The sequence below is a fragment of the Chiloscyllium plagiosum genome, unplaced genomic scaffold (genome assembly GCF_037043375.1).
Source record: "Chiloscyllium plagiosum isolate Xiang-an unplaced genomic scaffold, Cpla_swu_hap1 HiC_scaffold_21, whole genome shotgun sequence".
Taxonomy (NCBI): domain Eukaryota; kingdom Metazoa; phylum Chordata; class Chondrichthyes; order Orectolobiformes; family Hemiscylliidae; genus Chiloscyllium; species Chiloscyllium plagiosum.
The window spans coordinates 18,686,103-18,709,476 of record NW_028270159.1 but is presented as its reverse complement, the minus strand read 5'-3'; the positions used below and the strand labels follow the sequence as shown (position 1 = coordinate 18,709,476).

General features: G+C 43.9%; 1 protein-coding gene across 2 annotated transcripts in view; it reads left to right on the top strand.

Annotated features, from left to right (window-relative positions):
* LOC122564892 (gelsolin) overlaps positions 1-23,038 on the top strand; it is a 75,914-nt gene extending 52,876 nt beyond the window's left edge. Inside the window, exons 12-18 of one of the 2 annotated variants that reach the window (XM_043720304.2) lie at positions 3,337-3,366; positions 12,825-12,995; positions 15,195-15,369; positions 16,314-16,435; positions 18,896-18,973; positions 19,735-19,795; positions 22,663-23,038. In XM_043720304.2, the coding sequence (XP_043576239.2) occupies positions 3,337-3,366; positions 12,825-12,995; positions 15,195-15,369; positions 16,314-16,435; positions 18,896-18,973; positions 19,735-19,795; positions 22,663-22,835 (810 nt within the window). In that variant the 3' untranslated portion in view covers positions 22,836-23,038. The remainder of the gene's footprint in view (positions 1-3,336; positions 3,367-12,824; positions 12,996-15,194; positions 15,370-16,313; positions 16,436-18,895; positions 18,974-19,734; positions 19,796-22,662) is intronic. The other variant, XM_087998381.1, reaches the window with a different exon arrangement.
* The last annotated feature ends 336 nt before the right edge of the window (positions 23,039-23,374 follow it).

Below are 23,374 nucleotides of genomic sequence, written 5' to 3'. Positions count from 1 at the left end.
CCAGATGTTGAGGATGAACATTGATGTTGGCAGGATTCCTGGCACTGAGGAACTCTATTTAATCTGGAGGAATTCAGTGCAGGGTGGCTACTATCTCTGTACAAATGCCAGTGTGCTTTGACTACCAAAGAATTGATAAGATGAACCAATTGACCACGGATTACACTATTACCTTTGCTACTGTGCAATCAACTGCCACCCCCAAGTTGGGGAATGGTCCAAGTTATCTTGGGATTCAGCTGGGATTGTGGTACTCCCAGCTAGATTTCATGATTTCGAGACCGGTCACCCTTAAGTGTCCTCATTACTCTTCATTATCACAGTGCTGACTGTAGCCCTAACCATCCCTCTGTATAGCAAGATCAGACTCTAGCCAAGGAACAACTTCTAGAAGAAGGGATCTCCTTGGATTAACACCAGCAGTACCACTGATCTACAAAGCACCCCAGGCATTTCTCGACATCCTCAAGAACTCCCTTGGTGCTCAGCAAACCCCATCTTGACACATTCTCGGAACTACCAGAATCCAGTCTTACTGGGTTGATTGGCATGTGCATCAATCAATACCTGCTCGAACTCTGCAACTTCAATCTGCTGGTTCTGAAAGAGATGTGTAAGGGAACAAAGAAACCAAACAGTCCAAAGCAGCAAACAAACATTCTCTTGAAGCCCAGTGATTTTACTGAACCTAGCAAGCTGATGGACAGGTAGCTGGAGCAATATCTCCTCCATTTATGTGATGAGAAAGTTGTTCTGAAGTTCTCAGTACTATTCCAGATGTTTCTGTGCTGGAGCTGGACAATGAGCCCACCATAGTCAAGTGCTAGCTGCTTGTCTGTATTGTCAGTGGGAAATCCCCAGGAAATAAGATCATTTCAAATGAAGTTTCAGGAGGTGGAAAGTGAGCACTTGCAACAGCACCTCCCTGAACTTGGCAGGGTTGGAAGGAACATGTGTTTCAAGGTGTTTTGATGCAAGTACAATCACCCATACAAAAGCAAAGGGGATCACAGTGACCAGCCTCTCTCTCCGCATTTATTCTGTGCATCATGTGGGTTTGGAGATGTAAAGCAAATGTTGGTTGGTTGATTTGGTTGCTCTCTGGTTTACCCGAGTAATGTTGTGCATGGTGCATACCTTCCCCCCTCAGTGGTTGTTGATCTTGTCAACACTTGTTAAAATTGGCTAGACTCCTCCTGAGTGTTTCTTCCCATATGAACATGCCATTGTCCATGGCGAGAAACAAATCAAACACTCAGACCGGCAGTGGGTTAAGCCGGCTGCACCCTGGTGCCAATTCCTATTTGCCATGGTTTGTTTTTCCTCCCTGCCAGTATTGAGTTTTCTTCAACTTTATCAAAGGTGCCTACTGTGTTCTGAGCCAACAGCAAGATCTTCATCTTTGTGAGGCTGCATGTTGAGGACAGGTCCTGATTAATGAATTCCTGTTGGTTGATGACTCTATGCTAGCATCCTGCACTGGAGGGCACCTTGCTGCAGCTTTCCCTGGATTTGCAAGTAGTTTAAACTGACAGTCATTGTCAGGAAAGGCCCAAGTTCTGGACCAGCATGTACAGCCTCCACCTTCCATTGTCATTGAGAATCTTGTTCAGTCCTTGGCAGCTTTGTGTACCCTTTTTTTTGATCAACTGAACAATTTGTGTCTTTCTGATGCGTCGGAGATTGAGGGGTGACCTTTACAAAATTGAGGATAGGATAACTAGACAAGGTCTTTTTCCTGGGGTTGAGAAATCCAGAACTAGAGGGCATAGGTTTAGGGTGAGAGGGGAAAGATAGAAAAGGGACCTAAGGAGCAACTTTTTCATACAGCGGGTGGTACATGTATGGAATGAGTTGCCAGAGGAAGTGGTGGAGGCTGGCACAATTGCAACATGTAAAAGGCATCTGGATGGGTGTATGAATAGGAAGGGTTTGGAGGGATATGAGCCAGGTGCTTGCAGTGGGACTAGATTGGGTTGGGATATCTGGTCGGCATAGACAGGTTGGACCGACGGGTCTGTTTCCATGCTGTACATCTCTGACTCTGATGCCAGAACTTGGCACCAGTGTTGCCTGAGTTGCAGAAATGATGTCACGGTTGAGTTTGAGCTGAAAGCAAACAGAAGTGAAATTCCTGTATACTTGTTTGTGGTTCCCTCTTGGACAGCAGGGAGGCCTGATCATCTTAAACCAGTTCAACGAACTTGGAGCATCCACCACCTCTGCATCAGGAAAACTGGGCATTCCTGGCAAGTCTGTGCCCAATTAGGCACAATGGCCAAGCCTGCTGGGGGGGGCGTGGTCCCCAGCAATCGGGTCATTTGAGCAACAATTGAAGGGCATGCTCAACAAGGAGTTTGCAGTCAGTACCAACAATGGCTCATCCACATCTACAATAAGGGATGACTGATGCTTTTGCCCGAAACGTCGATTTTGCCTGTCCTCGGATGCTGCCTGAATTGCTGTGCTCTTCCAGCACCACTGATCCAGAATCTAGTTTCCAGCATCTGCAGTCATTGTTTTTACCACCTTGATGAGATTCTTGGTCAATGAATAGTCTGCCCTCACCACAGTACCTGGAGGTGAGTAGTCAAGGAGAGGCATGGCAAAAGGATGGAAGAAATAACCAGATGGTAGAGAGCGTGTCAGAAGGTAGGGATTAGAGAAACTAATCAGGAAATGATGAGGTAACTATTCATCTTTTCATGTTGTGCAAGGGTCAGTCACTGGAGAATTGACCTACACAGCCACAGACAATACTCAATCCAGAAATGACACACGTACACACAGTCCAATTCCTAAGGTGGATGAATGTTGCTAGAAGCAATGGGTTTTAAATGGCTTTCTTGATTGGATTGAAAAATTCATACCTGTTTTTTTTTATTTCACAAATTCCCGGATGTGCAAACTCCCTTTCAAAGAAATTTTTTTTTTAATTTTGGCAGTCACTGTTAAATGGGAAGGCGTTCCAGAGTTTTAACCCAGTGTGGACTTGCAATGATGGGCACTGAACACCTTTTCAAGTGAAATGTATGCAATCTGTTTAGATCATGTAAAAAGTCTGAGACCTACTAATTTGAGAGAATGAAGAAACAAGCTCTTACACCTTCCCGGCAATGGCTTGTTACTAAGATGCTCCCTCTACTGCACCACTCCTTCCCCCTTCATGGGTGCTGGCCAGAACTTTAGTTGAAAGATTGGTGTCTCCAATTGGTGAAATGAGAGCGATCGGTTTTACAATACTGGTAATCATCATGGTTACGGTCAACAGAATAATAACTTCTGTATTCACAAAGCAGGGCTTCACTGACTCTCTGAATTCTAAATTCCCCACAGGGAGTTGCTGGTTCCGAAGTCACTAACCAGGTATCACTGCTTGCTCACGGTAGTTCACTTCTTTTTGTGACACTGAACTCCTCAAGAACTAGGATGTGTTTGTGTACCTAACCGTAAAGCACAGCAAGCACAGGGATAGTTCTGCATGTTTTGAGTTGTCCTGATGCTGCTGCTGTTAGTGTGAATAGCTGTTTTATAACCAGAAAAGTAGAAATGTGTAAACTTAACAGCTGTGGATGGAATGCTCCATTGCAGGTTGGAATGCTCTATTTAAGTACTCTGGAGGGTTAAGTATGCAGTTGATCCTTAATTTATTTTTAAAACTCATTATTCTTGATTGTAATTCCTATGAAATCTTTTGGTGGGTTGAGTCTTTTTAAAAAGATGAAGCATGATGCCAGTGCTGGAGAATTTAAACCATTTTCTAATTTTTGGCAAGCAGCATTAAATACCTCAAACTCCCTACCAGCTGAAATCCAACAGTCTTTCATTTGGAAATAAAGCACTTGGTGGTTCTGCCCTTCAGTTCCAATCTGAGCATACAAAACAGCTGCCTGCTTTTGTTCGTTGCTTGAGTGAGTTTTGGGTAGGGAATCCTGGTCACTTTAAATGTTCCTGTACTGAGATAACCCTAATGCTATCCTGTTCTTAACAATTTAATAACCTCTGTCGATGCCAGAGGGAAAATTTATAAGAATGTTCAGGGCCCAAGTACTGAGAGCTGTTAAACCTTCAAAAACAAATATTTTATTTTTAATAGGCTTATGGCAGTCAATATGTCCGTTCCTTAAAGTCTGCTATTTGCCTTTGGATAAAAGCCAACATAAACAGGAGAATTTATGTTGTATTTCAGTCTGAGTGAGAGAATTCCAGTGCACTGCTGTTCCTTGCTATTTTAGCTAATGGGAAACTACTGTACAACTGCAGTCTGCTTTGTATGTCGAGCAGTCCTTATTTGGTCACTGTCACTGTGGTGCAGGCTCTCCTATTAGCCAAGTATTGACCCAGTAGGTGGAGTGTCGGGAGCTGCAGTTTCCCCATACCTCGCTAAAGAATTCTGTTCCCAAATCTGGGCCAGTTCTATGGGAGATCTGCCAGTTAACTCTGACTCCGATTAAAAACTGAATTCTTGTGTTTGTTATCGGAGGGAGAGCTCATTAGTGAACAGAAGTACTTTACCTGAATGGTTTTCTGCTGCTCCCTCTTGAAATGAGCGAAATGAGCTGTTGTTACATTAAATACGTTTTCATCTGTCTATGGCCAAGCTTTCAGAGTAAAGCTAAAGGAGAAAATGCTGGAAAATCTCAGCAGGTCTGGCAACATCTGTAAAAGAGAAAAGAGCTGACGTTTTGAGTCTAACTGACCCTTTGTCAAAGCTAAAAAAAGGGAGAAATAGGGAGGTATTAATACGAGGCTGAGAGAAGGTGAGTCATGGCTCCAGAAGCAAAGGTAGCAATAAAGAGGTGATAATGACGGTGCATAGAGAGATTATAGGGAGATTAGGAGCTGGGAATGGCCAAGGCTGAAGCCAGTGCTGTGTGACAAAATATGGGGGGGATGGGTGAAGTGGAGACAAAATGGAAAACAGGGGAGAAGGTGGCAAAGGGGGAAGAGGAGAGGAAAAAGGTGATGAGAGTGGGGAATGAGAGAAAGAGAGACAATCAATTAAGTAATTCACATTCAGTTAGTGATCAGGGACATCAGAGTGTGACTAAGTGAGGCAGGCAGGGGGAACTTGAGTGCAGGAGCCTCAGCCCTTGACCTTGTCCAACAGGTATGGGATTCTTGCTCCCTATACGGATGAGGAAAAGGGCTCTGGACAGGATGAGCCAGCTGACCACGGCACCATGGTGCAGAAGGCCATTCAAGAGGGGGAGCAAAAAGACAAGTAGTTGTTACAGGGGATTCTATAATTAGGGGGACAGATAGTATCCTATGCAAGCCAGATCGGGAGTCTCGCATAGTGTGTTGTCTGCCCGGTGCCAGGGTGTGGGACATCTCCAACCGGCTTGAAAGGATATTGGAGGGGGAGGATCCAGTTGTGGTCTACGTTGGGACTAACAAGGGCAAAGCTAGGGTGGAGGACCTGTTTGGGGATTATCAAGCACTAGGAAGGAAATTGAGTACAGATCCTCGAGGGTCATAATCTCCAGATTACTGCCCGAGCCACGTGCCAATTGGCATAGGGATAAGAAAATTAGGGAAGTAAACGCGTGGCTAAAGGGATTGGTGTGGAAAAGAGGGATTCCATTTTATGGGGCACTGGCATCCGTTTTGGAACTGGGGGGATCTGTACCGTTGGGACGGTCTCCACCTGAACAGATCAGGTACCAATGTTCTAGCGAAGAGGATAAATAGGGTGGTCGGTAGGACTTTAAACTTCTGAGTTGGGGGGAAGGGAAAGTGAAAGCGACAGGGAGTATGGAGTTAAATGGAAAGATAAGCAGGAGGATAGCATGTGTGCAGGTGGATTTAACCTTGAGGCAGATTAGGAATGCAACAAAAAGGAAGGATAATTTAGGACATCTTATGACTTCCAATATCTCTATTGATAAGAAAGTTAGCATTAAGGCACTTTACCTGAAAGCTCGTAGCATTCGTAACAAAGCAGATGAACTAATGGAACAGATCCTCGTGAATGATTATGATGTGGTAGGCATCACAGAGACGTGGTTCAGGGGGGTCAGGACTGCCAGTTAAACATCCAAGGATTTTCAACTTATCTAAAAGACAGGGAGGCGAACAGAGGGGGCGGGGTTGCCTTGTTAGTTAAGAACAAAATTAAATCTATGGCCCTGAATGACATAGTGCCGGATGATGTGGGGTCTGTGAGAGTGGAATTGAGGAACCACAAAGGCAAAAAAACCATAGTGGGAGCTATGTACAGACCACCTAACAGTGGTCATGACTAGGGGACCAATATGTACCGGGAAATAGAGAAGGCATGTCAGAAAGGCAAGGTCACGGTGATCATGGGGAACATCAATATGCAGGTGGACTGCGTAAATAATGTTGCCAGTGGATCCAAAGAAAGGGAATTATTGGAATGCTTACAGGATGGCTTTTTGGAACAGCTTTGTCACAGAGCCCACAAGGGAGCAGGCTATTTTGGACCTAGTGCTATGTAATGAGCCAGACTTTATAAAAGATCTTAAAGTTAAGGGAACACTTAGCAGCGATCGTAATATGGTAGAGTTCAGTCTGCAGTTTGAAAGAGAGAAGGCAAAATCGGATGTAATGGTGTTACAGTTAAATAAAGGTAATTGAGGGCATGAGAGAGGAACTGACGAAAATCGAGTGGAAGCAGAGCCTAGCGGGGAAGACAGATCAAAAATGGCAGGAGTTTGTGGATATAATTGAGGACACAGTACAGAGGTTCATCCCCAAGAAAAGATAGATTATCTGGGGAGGGATTAGACAGCCATGGCTGACAAAGGAAGTCAGGAAATGTATTAAAGAAAAAGAGAGATCCTATAAAATGGCCAAGAGCACTGGGAAATCAGAAGACTGGGAAGGCTACAAAAACCAAGAGGATAACAGAAATAAGGAAGCGGAGGATCAAATATGAAGGTAGGCTAGCCGGTAATATTAGAAATGATAGTAAAAGTTTCTTTCAATACATAAACAAATGACAGGCAAAAGTAGACATTGGGCCACTTCAAACTGATGCTGGAAGGCTAGTGCTGGGAGATAAGGAAATAGCTGGAGAACTTAATAATAAGTACTTTGCGTCAATCTTCACAGTGGAAGACATGAGTAATATCCCAACAATTAAAGGGAGTCAGGGGGCTGAGTTGAGTATGGTTGCCATTACAAAAGAGTGCTAGAAAAGCTAAAAGGTATTAAAATTGATAAATCTCCTGGCCCCGATGGGCTACATCTTAGAGTTCTGAGGGAGGTGGCTGAGGAAATAGCGGAGGCATTGGTTGAGATCTTTCAAAAGTCACTGGAGTCCGGGAAAGTCCTGGATGATTGGAAGACCGCTGTTGTAACCCCATTGTTCAAGAAAAGATCAAGACAAAAGATGGAAAATATAGGCCAATTAGCCTAACCTCGGTTGTTGGTAAAATTCTAGAATCCATCATTAAGAATGAGGTTTCTAAATTCTTGGAAGAGCAGGGTCGGATTAGAACAAGTCAACATGGATTTAGTAAGGGGAGGTCGTGCCTGACAAACCTGTTAGAATTCTTTGAAGAGGTGGCAAGTAGGTTAGACCAGGGAAGCCAGTGGGTGTGGTCTATCTAGACTTCCAAAAGGCCTTTGATAAGGTGCCACACGGGAGGCTGCTGAGTAAGGTGAGGGCCCATGGTGTTCGAGGTGAGCTACTGGCATGGATTGAGGATTGGCTGTCTGACAGAAGGCAGAGAGCTGGGATAAGACGTTCTTTTTCGGAATGGCAGCCGGTGACAAGCGGTGTCCCGCAGGGTTCAGTGTTGGGGCCGCAGCTGTTCACGTTATGTATTAATGATCTGGATGAAGGGACTGGGGGCATTCTAGCGAAGTCTGCCGATAATGCGAAGATAGTACTACCTGCCTGTCCACCTGAGGAAGTGGGGAGGCTGTGGAAGGATCTAGACAGTTTGGGAGCGTGGTCCAGGAAATGGCTGATGGAATTCAATGTGAGCAAATGCAAGGTCTTGCACTTTGGAAAAAAGAATACAAGCATGGACTACTTTCTAAACGGTGAGAAAATTCATAAAGCCAAAGTACAAAGGGATCTGGGAGTGCTAGTCGAGGATTCTCTAAAGGTAAACATGCAGGTTGAATCCGTGATTAAGAAAGCGAATGCAATGTTGTCATTTATCTCGAGGGTTGGAATATAAAAGCACTGTTGTGCTACTGAGACCTCATAAAGTTCTGGTTAGGCCCCATTTGGAGTACTGTGTCCAGTTTTGGTCCCCACACCTCAGGAGGGACATACTGGCACTGGAGCGTGTCCAGCGGAGATTCACACGGATGATCCCTGGAATGGTACGTCTAACATACGAGGAACAGCTGAGGATCCTGGGATTGTATTCATTGGAGTTTAGAAGATTAAGGGGAGATCTAATAGAAATTTACAAGATAATACATGGCTTGGAAAGGGTGGACGCTAAGAAATTGTTTCCGTTAGGCGAGGAGACTAGGACCCGTGGGCACAGCCTTAGAATTAGAGGGGGTAAATTCAGAACAGAAATGCAGAGACATTTCTTCAGCCAGAGTTGTTGGCCTGTGGAATTCATTGCCGCGGAGTGCAGTGGAGGCCGTGGCGCTAAATGTCTTCAAGGCAGAGATTGATAAATTCTTGATGTCACAAGGAATTAAGGGCTACGGGGAGAATGCGGGTAAGTGGAGTTGAAATGCCCATCAGCCATGATTAAATGGCGGAGTGGACTCGATGGGCCGAATGGCCTTACTTCCGCTCCCATGTCTTATGGCCTTAAATTTGAGGTACAGAACCAGTGAAAAAATATATTAAAGAAAGGTAAAGAAAATAAATGAAATAAAATTACGGAGCAGAATGAAAACAGAGGGGGGTCAAGATGGGATAATCATCTGAAGTTGTTGAATTCAATGTTGAGACCGGCAGGCTGTAACGTGCCTAGTCGGAAGATGAGATGCTGTTCTTCCAGTTTGCTTTGCTGTTCCTCCAGCCTAGTATGAATACCTCCCCATTTCTTTTTTTAGCTTTGACAAAGGGTCAGTTAGACTCAATGTCAGCTCTTTTTCTCTCTTTATGGATGCTGCCAGACCTGAGATTTTCCAGCATTTTCTCTTTTGGTTTCAGATTCCAGCATCTGTAGTAATTTGCTTTTATTCAGAGTAAAGCTGTCTGGGTTCAGTTGGATTTGTTGGTGACCACAGTGGGTCAGAAATACTTGCTGTAAACCTGAAGGCCCAGAAATTGCATTAAAACATCAAGTTGATTGTGACAGATGGAAATTTCATTTGAGGGGAGGTCTGTTGCCCACATTTTAATCGCTGAGGAAAGAGATGGAGAGCAGTATCTGTGCTGGGAAGGGACAGTCTGACCAAACAAGGTGGGGCTACATGGTTCCCTCTGGCTGTGACTAGCAACAATAATGGGAACAGAAGAAGGCCATTCAACCCCTCAAGCATGTTTGGCCATTCAGTGAGGCTGTGACTAATCTCTGCCTGTCTCCAGACAGGCAGGAGCTGAGTGTTCAATCACCCCATGCTTTGGCAGAAACCCCAGCAAACATGGCCACTTTCAGAGTGACTTGGGGAAAGGGTGGAAAGATGGGAACCGATAGATTTTAGAATGTAAAATCAAACCGGTTGTAGCAGACTCTGTTAGGGTTCTGACTTTGATGTAATAAACATTTTTAGATTAAAGTACAGCATTTTGATTTCTGAGAAAATGCAGACTGCAGATGCTGAAGATCACGGTTTTAAAAAGTGTGGTGCTGGAAAAGCCCAGCTGGTCAGGGTGCATCCATGAAGCAGGAGAATTGACGTTTTGAGCATAAGGTCTTCAGGAATGAGGGGTTGGCCCAAGTCGGGGGGGGGGGGGGGGGGGGGCGGTGTGGCAGGAAGGTAGATGGGAATGTGGTAAGTAGAAGAGGCATGAAGGTGATGAGGAGGGTGAAGCAGATACGTGGGAAGGAAGATGAACAGGTCAAGAGGGCAGTGATGAGTTGAGGGTTGGATCTGGGATAAGGTGGGAGGAGGGAAACTGGTGAAATCCGCATTAATCCGTTGTGGTTGGAGGTTCCCAAGGTGGAAGATGAGGTGTCGGGTCGCTAGAGTTTGGCGGTGGAGGGGGCCCAGGATTTGCATGTCCTTGCCGGAGTGGGAGGAGGAGTTGAAGTGTTCACCCACAGCAGTGGGGGTGTTTTAATGCATGTGTCCCAGAGATGTTCTCTGAAACATTCTGCAAGTTGGCATCCTGCCCCTCCACTGTAGAGGATACCACATCGGGAGCAGCGGACACAGTAGATGACGTGTGTGGAAGTACCTGTAAATATCGGATGGCGAAATCTAAAATTCAAGTGCCCAGCAGGTCTAGCAGCAGCTGAAAAAGTGAATATTGTCATGACCATGCTCTGACAGTTCCAATGTGATCCTATTCAATTTGATGTTAACTCTGCTGTTTCCTGTGTTGACTGACAGTAGTTTCAGTTGTGTTGGTGCCATACTTCCATCTCATGTTAATCAATCTCAGGGAAGGTTTGACTGAAGACATGGGATTTGCCCCCCCACAGCATAGGGGCAATTGCAATATTGCATTGCTCTTCTAACACCACACTACCAATAGAAATGAATCCAGCAAGTCTTCACTTTTTGGCAATGTTTTCTGTCTTGAGCTCCACTTGTTTACTTTTTGTGCTGCTTTAAGACTGCCCTGCCTGTCCGTTTTGAATTAGTCCTGTGTTCAAAACTTGGCTTTACATTAATCCTATACTTCTCAATTTTTACAAACTGCTTTTTTTTTTGAGTTTTTTCTTTCAGTTAAACATGCCCACTCCTGTGCTATTAATGTATCCTCCTCTTGGTGGATTTTCTTCCATTTCGGTGATCAACTTGTTCAGAGATTGTGCAGGGGCAATAAACAGGAGAAAGTGAGGACTGCAGATCAGTATCGAAGAGTGTGGTGCTGGAAAAGCACAGCCGGTCAGGCAGCATCCAAGGAGCAGGAGAGTCCACACTTTGAGCACAAACTGGTGAAGAGCTTATGGCCGAAAATCGACTCTCCTGCTCCTTGGATGCTGCCTGACCGGCTGTGCTTTTCCAGTGCCACACTTTTCGCCAGGGACAATAAACAGACCTGATTTTTGAATTTTAAAATCCGTTCACCAGATACGGTGTCACTGGGTTTTATTACCCATCCCTAGTTGCCCTTGATGGTGGTGAGCTGCCATTTGGAGCAGCTGCAGTTCATGTGCTATAGGTAGACTCATAGTGCCCTTAAGGAGGGAATTCTAGGATTTTGACCTAGTGACAGGGAGGACTAGCCCCTAGTTGTTAATACAGAGGACTTTGCAGGATAGACTGGTCTGTGTTTTTTGATTTTGTTTTTTATTTGCAGTTGCCTTTTCCAGTGTCTAGGTTAATGCTAGGTGGTCCATCTGGTTTCATTTCTTTGAGATTTTGTAGTGATTGATATAATTGGGTGGCTTGCTAGGCCACTTCAGGGCAGTAGAGTCAACCACGTTGCTGTGGGTCTGTAGTCACTTGTAGACCAGACCAGGTGAGGATGGCAGATTTTCTTCCCTGAAGGACATTAGCGAGCCAGATGGGTTTTATGACCATGGTTTCGTGGTCGTCAGCAGTTTCTTAATTCCAGATTTGTTGTTCAGTCAAATTCCACCATCTGCTATGGTGGTATTCGAACAGTTGTCCCCAAAACATTAGTTGAGTTTCTGGATTAATGTCTAGCAATTAATTCTACTACGCCATCACCTCCCTTTTTTTAATCAGTTTGATGTTTGACCTGTTTGCATTATAACACTTTGTTTTCCCCAAATATACTATTCAACACTTTCTAAAAAATCTTTAGAAAACACTTTCAGTTTGAACATTACAGTATTTGCAAGGAAATTCAACTTGTCCTCATCTGTTCCACACCACAGGGTAGTAATCTGGAATCTAAAGACTCCTCTCCATAGTGATGTCACAATAACTATCTGCTTCACTAATGTCCTTTTTTTTAATTAGGGAAGGAAAGCTTCTGTCCTTCCCTGGTCTGGCCTTCATGTGACTCCACGTCTAAACTGTTGTACGCTCTTTAACCAGCCCCTAAAATGACTCAGCCGGCCACTCCATTTCAAGGGTCATTGGGGAGGAACTACAGATGCTGACCTTTAGCTGGTGACATTGTCTTGCAGTGAAGAATTGTTTTTAACCAAAGGAAACTTAATTTTTTCAGTTTGCACGTTCTAACAATGTGCAGGGTTGTGCATGGTGTTAAAGGGCAGGCATTCTATTTATCAGCAGTGTGAGATATGCCACCTAGCAGTTCCAACTACAAACAGAAAATCACCTGGCTGGCCATGGGCCTGATCCTGTGTACAAGTAGCTCGCTGCTTTTAAAGTGGTGACACCGATCATGATCCAAGTGTCAGAAATTAAGATCCACAGAAAAGTGGGGGAGTAAAATAAACTACATGTGAGGGAGTGGGCTGATGAGTGAACAGAGCAATGCTCATGAAGCTTCTGACTTGGTATAACTGTAAGAACAGTAACCTGTAGCTTATTTAAATAAATTCCATTAAATTTACTGCATAATATAAAGAGAAACATTTTGAATCATTTTTTTGAGGCCATCTTGACCTTTTTAATCTGGTATTCTGTCTGTGCTTTAGTGTCTGAGGCTAATTCTGAATGTTGCTTTGTTGTAGTGCATTTATTCTAGGCATGAGTTTGCACAGATTTGGTTTTCTAACAATTAGTGAACTAAATCACTTTCAGGATGCCCATGACTCATGCACTTTCCAAGATTATGTCTGCACGTGAGAGTAACAGTTTGTGTTTCCTTAACTGAACAGGTCCGGGTGATACAGGGGAAGGAACCAGCCCATTTGATGAGCATGTTTGGAGGAAAGCCATTGGTTGTTTACAAAGGTGGGACCTCCAGAGAAGGTGGCCAGACTGCGCCTGCGGACACACGTTTATTTAGGGTCCAAGCCAGTAGCTCTGGATTTACCAGAGCATTGGAGGTCAGTTCTAATACTAGCTCTTCATTTCTCGATCTTCAAAAAGCCTCAAATCCTTATGAGGGAAATAAGTCGGTATTGTTAAGTGTATAAAGGCAGATCCTTGTTTTCAAGGTGATTTTTGAGGTCATTGACGATACAAAAAGTCTCCCTTTTTTTTTGTTAAAAAAAATTACTTAATGTCTGCCTTCACCACATGACAGATGAACTTTATCTTCCCCCTTGGTTCCTCGTTCCTGTAGGAATGCTGTGCAGCCAACAGGTGTCGCTGATGCACCTATGCATGACTGATGCAGTGACACTGAATGAACTAAACATTCTGGTGTGGGCTGTACCAAGCATAACAAACCAGCTGGTATCGCAAGTTCCAGTTTGGGGCATATTGACCATTCTCTTCTGCCCCTCCCACCTAAAAACAATGTGGCTCTTTATTTGTCCTGAGTCCCAAGTCAGGCCTTCCAGCAGCATGTATCCTGTCTGTCATTGGCTCCTGTCATCACTAGGCAGTGTCTGTTGTTTGGGATGGTCAATGGCTCTGCCCATTCCCAATGATCCAACATACAGCAGCGTTCAACTTGATGCAGGCTATGTGGTTGCTACTGTGACCCACAAGGCCCGAGGGTTCCTGCCAGCATCCTTCCCTTGACCTTGTGCTTTCAGTGAGATGTGTCTATTAAAGCAGAGTGGGTACTGACCAATACGGTACCCCAGTTCACATTGGGTGTCGGCTCACTTCCTGGCAGTTCCCTCCAATTGCCCAGCCCTCATTTGTCAAGTTCATCTGAAACCCCACCACTGAACACCACCTTTCAGAGGAAATCCTTGTCCTGGATGAGTAGGGAATTCAAAGGAGCATGTAGAGGGGACTGGAATCACTGTGCAGTCAGGTTCTAACTTTTTTAAATTGAGATGGTGACACCAATGTACTCCACTTATGCACCAATCACTGCTTCCTCCCTTCTTTGTGAAGAGGCTTTTTTTTTGGTGTGTAATTAATGTTGCAGAAATAGCTGGAGAAACAGAACACTGCATCACTCCTATTGCTCACTGCACTGAATGGGTTCTTAAGTTCAGCCTTACAGAGGGAGTTGCTGGCTGCAACTTTTCTTTGGTATTGAATGTGGTACTGGTCACAACACAAATTGAAGCAAAGTACTGCAGTTGCTGGAAAATTTGAATGTTCAGTCAGATCTCTCCTGTCAGATGCTGCCAGACTTGCTGAGTTTCTCCAACATGGTCCATTTCAGAGTCCAATTCTGAAGGAGGGCCATACTGGACTTGTGCTGTTAACTCTGTTTCTCTATTTGAGTTGCCATAGCAAGAAGCTGGTCAGACCAGACATTTGGATTTCTAGTGAAAGCTTCCTGTGGACCAGATGGTGACCGGGATTGTGAACTGTCTGTTTGCTTTGATCTTTTTGCAAACCAGATCCAGCAAGGTTTCTCCCATACCATCCAAAACCAAAATTAAAGCATTTTCCAGCACATGGTAATTGGTCATCGACTCCTAAAGATTTTAAAAATTAATCTGAAAGGATACAAAGCTTTTGCTGTGTGTTTACTTTTTTTTTGTCTCACTTGTTCTTTCCAAACCCCATCAATTTCCCTATCAGAGGGATTGGTGGGTTGTATTTCTTTGTTTCCTCGTTTCCTCATTTCCTAAGGCCCTAGGCTGAAGACCCACTTTGTAGCTCGGCACAGCCATTTCTGCTGCCGACTCAGTACAGTGCAGTCTTTCAGATCCAATCTTGATCTAAGACCCCACTTGATGTTAAAGGCTGGTCCTGTTCTGTAGAACAGCAGGGCACTTATTCCCAGTGTTCTGGTCAGTATTTACCCCTCAGTCAGCACATGGTCATTATCACACTGCTGTTTTGTGGGAGCTTGCAATGTACATGTTGGCAGCAGCATTTCTGGCATTAGTGTGACTTTTTTAAAAAAGTACTTCATTGCCTTTAAAGCACTTCAAGACACAGGGTGACTGTGTGTATGGTGTTATATAAATGTAAGTCTTTTTTACTAAACCAATTCTGTCCTGTGAGGTCCATGTGTCTTGGTGGGAAGACTGAGATGTTTGCGAGTGTATTTGGACAGGGCATGTTATTTGGCCTGGAGGCATGATGAAATAGCCTGTGTATTTGCAAGTGGGTTTTCAGAAGCCAGCAGCTGAACTCACTGATGTTGTGCACTCTATTCCCTGCAGATTGATAATATTGCCTCCAACCTGAATTCAAATGATGCTTTTGTTCTGAAGACTCCTGAATCATCCTTTATCTGGCTTGGCCATGAGGCAAGTGACGCTGAGAAGCAAGGAGCACAGCAACTCTTGGATATCCTGGGAATTGATGCCTCTGAAATAACGGAGGGCAGTGAACCAGGTGGGTTAGTAAACCTCTACACCACCTGATACAACACGTTTTAATTCCTAATTGTAAAAGCCTCTAAGTTTTTCTGTAATGCTAATGCAGGAGTATTAAGTCACAACCACTGCATACTGTGGACTCGATGGGCCAAATGGCCAGCTTCCATATTATAAGCATTCTAAAAGATGGCTACATAAAGACCAAGATTTTTCTGCCTTTTTTTTTTATTTTCCCCCACATGCTATCACCTGACAACAGTACTGCTTATTTTTCCCCAGCACCCATGTCATGTGTATGTGCAGGTGTTGGGCACAGTGAAAAACAACGTGTGTAAATCTCTATTTATATTCCACCACCAGGAAGAAAGGAAACACCTGAGTGGCCAGTGACGAGCAGTGCCCTTCTCAAAAGGCAATGCCGTGTGATCAAACAGTGAAGGGGAGGGCAGGGATTAAGTCAATGGAGTTGGAGGGGGAAATAATACACTCCACTCCCTGTGGTGCCCACCTCTCCCTGAGAATCTTGAGGGTGTTGGTGGACATCACGTGCTCCTTCTCCAGGGACACCAGGGCTCTGACATAACCACAGAAGAGGGGCAGGCAATTGGACATAACGACCCCCTCCATGGCAGACCAAGATTTTTATACTCAATATGGCTTTTTGCCAGTTGTAAAGAAATATATAATGTGGACTGCTGTCTCTCTTTAAACCAGTGACTGTAACAACCCACAAGCAGCCATCTTTCACATGGAATAAGTGTGCTGCTTAAGCCTTGTGTGCAGTCATAAGTGGGACTTGTGATGTCCCCACCTCTGAGCCAGGAAGCCTGGGTTTAAGTCTGAGCTGCTGTCAACATCTCTGAACAGGTTGAGTAAATATCCACAATCATCAGTGTGCAGTCTGCATGCTTCCTTTGAATGGAGTGAATAATGTGTCTCTTCTACTCTTTGCCATGACAGATGAGTTCTGGTCGAACTTGGGTGGAAAGGCAGAATATTGTACTTCCCGAAGACTGAAGAACAAAATGGATATTCATCCTCCTCGCCTTTTTGCATGTTCTAACAAGACTGGGCGCTTCATTGTGAGTTTGATCTTGTAGTTACTGGGCCTTGGTTGTTTTTTGAGGAGGGGGTGGGGATAGATTTAGGAGTTGTGATAGAACGGTACCATTTTCACAGAAGGTAGGCTATTAGAAGTCAAATAATTGTTTTGAGCTCTCCACTGCTCGTGTGTGAGATGGGAGTCAAGGACCTGAAGACATGAGCATTTTTATTTCATTCCAGTTAATTTCCCAGTGTTCAGTGGAATGAACTTTTTAAGCAGTGAGTGTAGTCTGAAATCTAGACGGGTTGGTTGGTATTGCAGCAGTGCTAATGATTACCACTAGGCTGTATAGTATAGGCTCAGTTTACAAGGCTTAGATTTCTTTTGTTTAGAAGGGCTGATTTCAGCCTCCTTGAAGTGATGACCCATTTATATTGTGGTAAGCTCGCAATGACTTAATGCACATCCACAGAGACTCCACAAACCTTCACATTTGAAATGACCTTGATGTAAATCTTAAATAAAAGAAACACTATTTCTTTATTTTCAAACAAAAAATGGTTGTTAGAAGTAGAGGCGTACCAATTGGGGGTCATGAGGCTCTATACTGGAATCGCCCATTGTTTCTACTTCACCAATGATTTGGGTTGAGAAGCTCAACCTGGGAAAAGTTGGTATCTGAAGAGGTGGCCCAAGTTACAGAATGGAGTGGACAAGATATATCACTGACTTCATTGTTACTGTTCACACAAGGTATGTGAAGTCTAAGAAATATAGACACTTGATGTAGGTGGGAAAGAGAACCTGCTGGATGGTATTGCAGGAGTTAATGATGAAAAATGGGATAGGTTTGAAAGACTTGGTCACTTTGATATTCAACATGTTTAACTTGTGCAGCACATCAGTCAACAAGGGCTTGAGGATGCTTGTCTCCACTGCCTTGGCTACAAAGTCAATATTCAGAATTTGTAATGTTCTGTTGACCGAAATGTGTGATTGAGTCACCAAGGCTGATCCACCTTTTTTTTTAAGGTTCTGTTATCAGGGAAAACTCTTTTTTTCACTACTTGCATCTCAAGCCTTATTTCTACTGAAATCTTGTAGAGTTCTGCAAAATTGGTATAATTGTTTTTAAAATAATTGATAGTCGCGTATCAAGACACCTATATCACAAGAGGATAATGGGCTTTAACTGAAATGGTAAGCAAGTCAAAAACAATGAATGGAAGGAAGCTTACTGACATGTGACCTCCTATGCTTGTCTAGGTTAGACCATGTTCGGCTGATATTGGGTGGATTCTTTGCTCAGCCTAATTGAGGTGTGGACTGGCCATTGCATTCTACTGTGAGTAGGCAGGTGTTGAAGTCCCCCTCCCTGAGATGGGTCAAGTGGCTTTGTTTGTTATTTATCAGGTGCAGTCCACCTGGTTGGAACATGTGCCTGTTTGTGCTGCAGCTCTACCAGATTGCCTGAAGCAAAAGCAACAACACTGGGTAAATAAGAGTGCCTGTTGATGCAGGAGTGAGGACAGATTTCGTCAAACATTTTGGCCCTGTGCCAGTTCTTTGCCATGTGGGTTGCTGATCTCTACAAGTAAATGCAGAGCAGCTGAAGGTTGGAACTTTTCACTGTGATGGAGACCAGATAATCTTGTAATTCCTGTTTTTGTAAGAGCAGGAAACTGAAGAAGTTTAGTCCCCAAGAACATTTCCTTCCACAATCATGTACATACCAATTTTTTTTCCATTAACCTCAAGCCCTCGGGTAGTGGAGTGACTCACGTGAAAACATTAACACTGCCATCACCTAGAACTCTGAAGCAAGTGTTGGACACAAGCTATCTAACTGGGCATAATGCCTTGTGTTAACAGTTCTGCAATTTAAAAAAGAAAATCTTGTGATCCAAGTCTGACCTAGTAACTTTTAATTCCAGATCTCATTTTATTTTTAATATGGTATAGTGTCACTAGGCTGTTAGTATTATTGAACAAATTTTGATGTTAAATTGTACAAGAGGATATTGGGGTGGCTGATCAGAGGTTGGCCAGAGAGGTCTGCCCCTAAAGAGCATCTTAAGGGAGATGTTGAGAAGTTCAGGGGGATGTGCGCAGAGCAACTTCAAATCTGTTTATCAAAGGGATAGCATGAAGAGGGTCAAGAGTGTGGTGCTGGAAAAGCACAGCAGGTCAGGCAGCATACGAGGAGCAGGAGAATCTATGTTTCGGGCATAAGCCCCTCATAGCATGAAGAGTGTTCTTGGCCTGTCAGAAGGGGTAGGGTGTTTGGGAGGCATGTGTCACAATGAAAGGAGTGCTCATACTATTTGACACATGGTTTAATGCTGCATCTAACTTGGTTTGGGGGCACGGGGGTGGGGAGATAGGAGAAAATGCTCTTCACTGCCTGAAGGAATTTCCCAATTCCAATGTCTGTCTCCTTAGAGCCCCTACAACTGCAACTTAACGACCTGAAAGTGTTTTTCCATTTTCTTGACAGGTTGAAGAGGTGCCTGGTGAACTCACCCAGGATGACCTAGCCACTGATGACATCATGCTTCTTGATACATGGGACCAGGTGAGGTGTTTGTTGGGTCATATCTGTTTGTAATCACAAACTGCCACACTTTCTATCAGGTTATCCTTCACATTTTTCTGTCCATTTGAGGGTATTGCTAGACATTCCGCTACCAGTGTGTAGTTGCCCTGTGCCAGGTGCTGGTGGACTCCTGCCTGGTTTGGGCTCACCCATATTGCTTTTCGAGGGAGTTCCGGGGTTTTGACCGAGGGACAGTGAATGAACAGCAACTCCCTTCCAAGTCAGGATGGGGTGAGACTTGGAGGAGAACTTGGAAGTAGTGGGATTTCCATCTCTCTGCTGCCCTTTTATTTGTTGAGTTGGTATAAGTCATGAGTTTGAGAGGCTTAGGGGAGTTACTGTAGCTGTTTTGTAGATGCCATAGTGCTGGGTTTAGGGGGAGTGGATGTTTTAAGGCATCGTGGAAGGGATGCAGTTCAAATGTATTACTTTTTTCCTGAATGGATATCAAGCTCCTTGAGTGTTGGCGCTGCACACTCTCCCAGGCAAACAGTGAGTACTCCATCACACTGCTGACATGACCTGAAACAGTGGGCAAGCTTTGCTGAGCTAGGGGTGATATTCCCTTTAAATTGCACTAGCACTTTGTATCCCTGGGTAAGACTCGGAGTACTGAGTCCCACCATACTACACCCTGTCTCTTGCCTCAGCCATTTTAATTTGTACAGGAAGCCAGTGTTCTTCATGAAAATCTGCTGTCTTTTTTCCAACTGAGTTGGTATTGTCCTTTTTATTTCTAGGTGTTTGTGTGGATCGGTAATGAAGCACGTGAAGATGAAAAAACTGAGGCCTTAAAATTAGGTAAGAATTCCACATCAAATTTGTTCATCTTTCTACACCATCTTTTTTCTTTTTTAATTAGCACCAGCAGCCCCTTCACGTTTTAGTGTGATCCCAGTGATTTTAGAAGAGGGGTGATGTTTATTGTTTTGTGAATCACCCCAGTGCGTCCACTGAGGGGAAGGCTTTCTCAGTTATAAATATCCAATGCTGATCGATCATCTCTGATCAGGCATGGCCTGTCCAGCGTGGTGGAACACCCTGTTCCAGGCCCAACAATGTGGGAAGCAACTCCCTGGTCCATTTGCGTAATTTCATTGGAAAATGAAGAAATCATTCTCTCCCTGTAATGTATACGGGAGGGAGAGGAACATGGAGTGCATGCAACAGTGCTGAAAGGGCTATACGTTGCAAATCTGTCCCCCAACCCAGTCTTTCTAGGATCAACGTGACCTGGAATTTTGCTCTTTTCAACTTAGACCATGTTTTGATCACCTCCAAATTTAGTCTTAAATTTTTGATCACATCCAATTAACAATACTGTCCAGTGTAAAAAAAGAATGCCACCAGATCAAAGAATCTTAATTTTGGAAACTTGCCAGAATGTTATTGAGCTGGTGTTCTGAGGCACAGCATGAGGATGAGGTTCCATCATTTGGTGTGTTCATAACTTGGTGAATTGAGCAGCAGGGGGTGGTGATGCGATGACTTTCCAGAGTCCCTTTTTAATTGCTGCCGAAGAATGGCGTTTGGATGTGACTTACGGGTTCGATTGAATAGTGCCATCTGCCTTCAGTCTCCTGTCAGGGTGTAATTAATTATCTAGTGCAGATGGTAGACGCCAACTTGCATTGTTCCTTCAGAGGTAGGGAGGAATTGTGTGAATGGGTGGCGTACAGGGAGGTAACGTTCAGGATTAGGCTGGTGGGTTTGGGAGTTAGTTTCTGGGACGCTTTGAAGTAGAAATGTCATGGTGTTCCCTTTTGGCATTCTCTTTTGAAATCTGCACTCGTTTAAATATTGAATAAACTGGGGATGGGAATATTTGACCAAGACTCCAATCTATCCAATGGATTGGTAACAAAGGTAATGGATGAGGAAGAGGAAACCACTCCTTGCTTTGTAGTCTCTTACTGGGTGGTGACTTCTGATGACAAGTAACATTTTTTTAGGTTTCAGTAATTTTATGAAAGATTGCCATTTACTGGGGATAGATGAATTAGAACCTTTGGGCACAAATATTGGTGTTCTTCTGTAGTTAGTGTAGTGTCACAAGACTGTGGCTGACAACTGACCTGTGGTGTGGGTGTGAGGCATAATGATTTTCTGTTTGTTTTTTTTTCTCCTGAGGGTTTGATTATGACTGACTTGTTTTTTCTAATTAATACTTAGAATGCTGATTTATCTAGTGAATTGTGACTTAAAGATCACAATGAGACGGCTGTGATATCTATAGTGGAAAGTAGCATTAATGGTGGGATTTGTTCTAATCATGCTAAGGGAACATCCTTGTGCCAATACAATTGGGTGCATGGGTAGTGAAAAGAATGTGCACCTACATAAGGTAGCTATGAAGTGAATACTATATACAGAGGAACCTCTATTATCCCAATAACCCAAAATCCGATATTCAGATAAGCGATATCAGAAGGGGATCTCAAGGTCCCAATAGAAACATTACATGAAAGAGCTGTTTCAACCCTGATTGCATCTTTTTTGTTTACGATACGATGAAATACTGTCGACAACAGTCCTGGACAGTCCAGGCACTGTGCCTACGTGACTGATGTCGCTCTCTCTCTTGTGCGCTGTCTCACGCGCCCCACAGTGGTGTACTCTAAAGTCCACCCTTCCCCAGATCATCTCTCCAACATTGTCTGTGTGTACGTGCGCGGTATTTGGAGACTTACTCCCCACAGGCAGTGGCAGCAGCAGCTGTTGTATTGTTGGTGTACAGTCAGGCTGCCGTGGATGGGGTGGGGGGGGTGGGGTCTCGTGCACTGTGTGCTTTTGCCTACTCTCCTGGGCGGGGAGCAGACTTCACAGCACTCTGAGCCTCAGAGGAAATCAATTAACCGAATAATCAATTATCTGAATGAAATGCCTACCTATCTCGTTCAGATCATTGAGCTTCCTCTGTATACTCGAGTAATAGTTGATCTCGTGTAAAAGTTGATCCGTTTTTTTATTTTGGCCAAATAGCCTGGTCTCTTCAATATTGCTTGTAAAAGTCGACCCTAATTCCTCACAGATAAAAGATTGTGTGCCAGCTGTCACCTCCCGTTCCAACTTTCCAATCTGTCTGTTATCCCACTCCAGGTTTTCTGAATTACCATTATTCAATGTTGTGTTTTCTTTCTTCGGATAAAGATCAATTAGACTTGTGCTAATACGGTATGAATTTCAGCCCCTCAAAAGTAGTAATAGTTGACCCCATAGATTTAACCTTAAAATGTAGTCAAAAATCTGTAGTAAATTACACCACCACCTTGTGACGTAGCAAGCCAGTTTAACACTTACTATGACAGCCTTCATCTTGGTTTGAGCCAAATCCTCAGTGACATCCTCAACCAATAGGAAACCTGTTCAGAGAGTTGTCCTTTGGATTGAAAGAAGAGAATTAAGTGTTGATCTTCGTTGAGCACCACTACCCCCACATGTGTGTACACATTGAGATGTTTGTATATACTTGAATTCCACATTTCCTATGTTAGCCATTTGTACAGTTCAATGCCAGTAATCCCGCTTCCCCCAAATCTCATTGCAGTGAGGCTGATCAGTGCTAAGGTGGATTAAATGGGGCTTTTAATGTGAGAACTGTCCACTACTACAAAGATTTTATAGTAAAGGATAAGCACTCACTATATATACTTTTCTCTTCAATCTAGCTGAAGAATATATTGAGACGGACCCTTCCAGCAGGGATAAGGAGACACCAATAACGCAGGTCAAACAAGGTTCTGAGCCTCCCTCCTTCACTGGCTGGTTTTTGAGTTGGGATCATGATTATTGGAGTATTGATCCCTTGCAGCAACTCATGGGCATGGATGAAGAATCTTAAAGCCCTGGGAACATTCCCTACTGTCATGCTTTTGATCTCTCTTTTTAAGGAGCTTTAAAAGATATGAATGTTAAAGTTGCGCCAACCATGAGCACTGCTGCTTACTGCAATTTTCTGTGCAATATTTAGGCTGTGCATTGGCATGTGCCACATGTTCCTGCCTCCTGCTTTTGGTAATTAATAAAGATTGACTGACTATCTGAGAGCAGAGCCTAGTCACCTTTCTTTGAAGTTCGTTTCATGCCTGTTTCAGACTGGCAGTCAGTTCCTGGTGTAACAGTCACATGGTTCCTGTTCCTCTCTAATTAAATTAAAGCCTTGCATTGAGGTTTCACCTCAGGGTAACTGAGGTGTAATGCCAGAAATGAAAGCTGCTAGGTGTACTGCACATCAGCTCCCACAATTGGTAACGTAATAGACTAGAGCATCTCTTTGTGATGTTAATTTGAAAGGTAGTTGAAACTTTATTGCTGGAACAGCACAGCAGGTCAGGCAGCATCCAGGGAACAGGAGATTTGACGTTTCGGGCACAGGCCCTT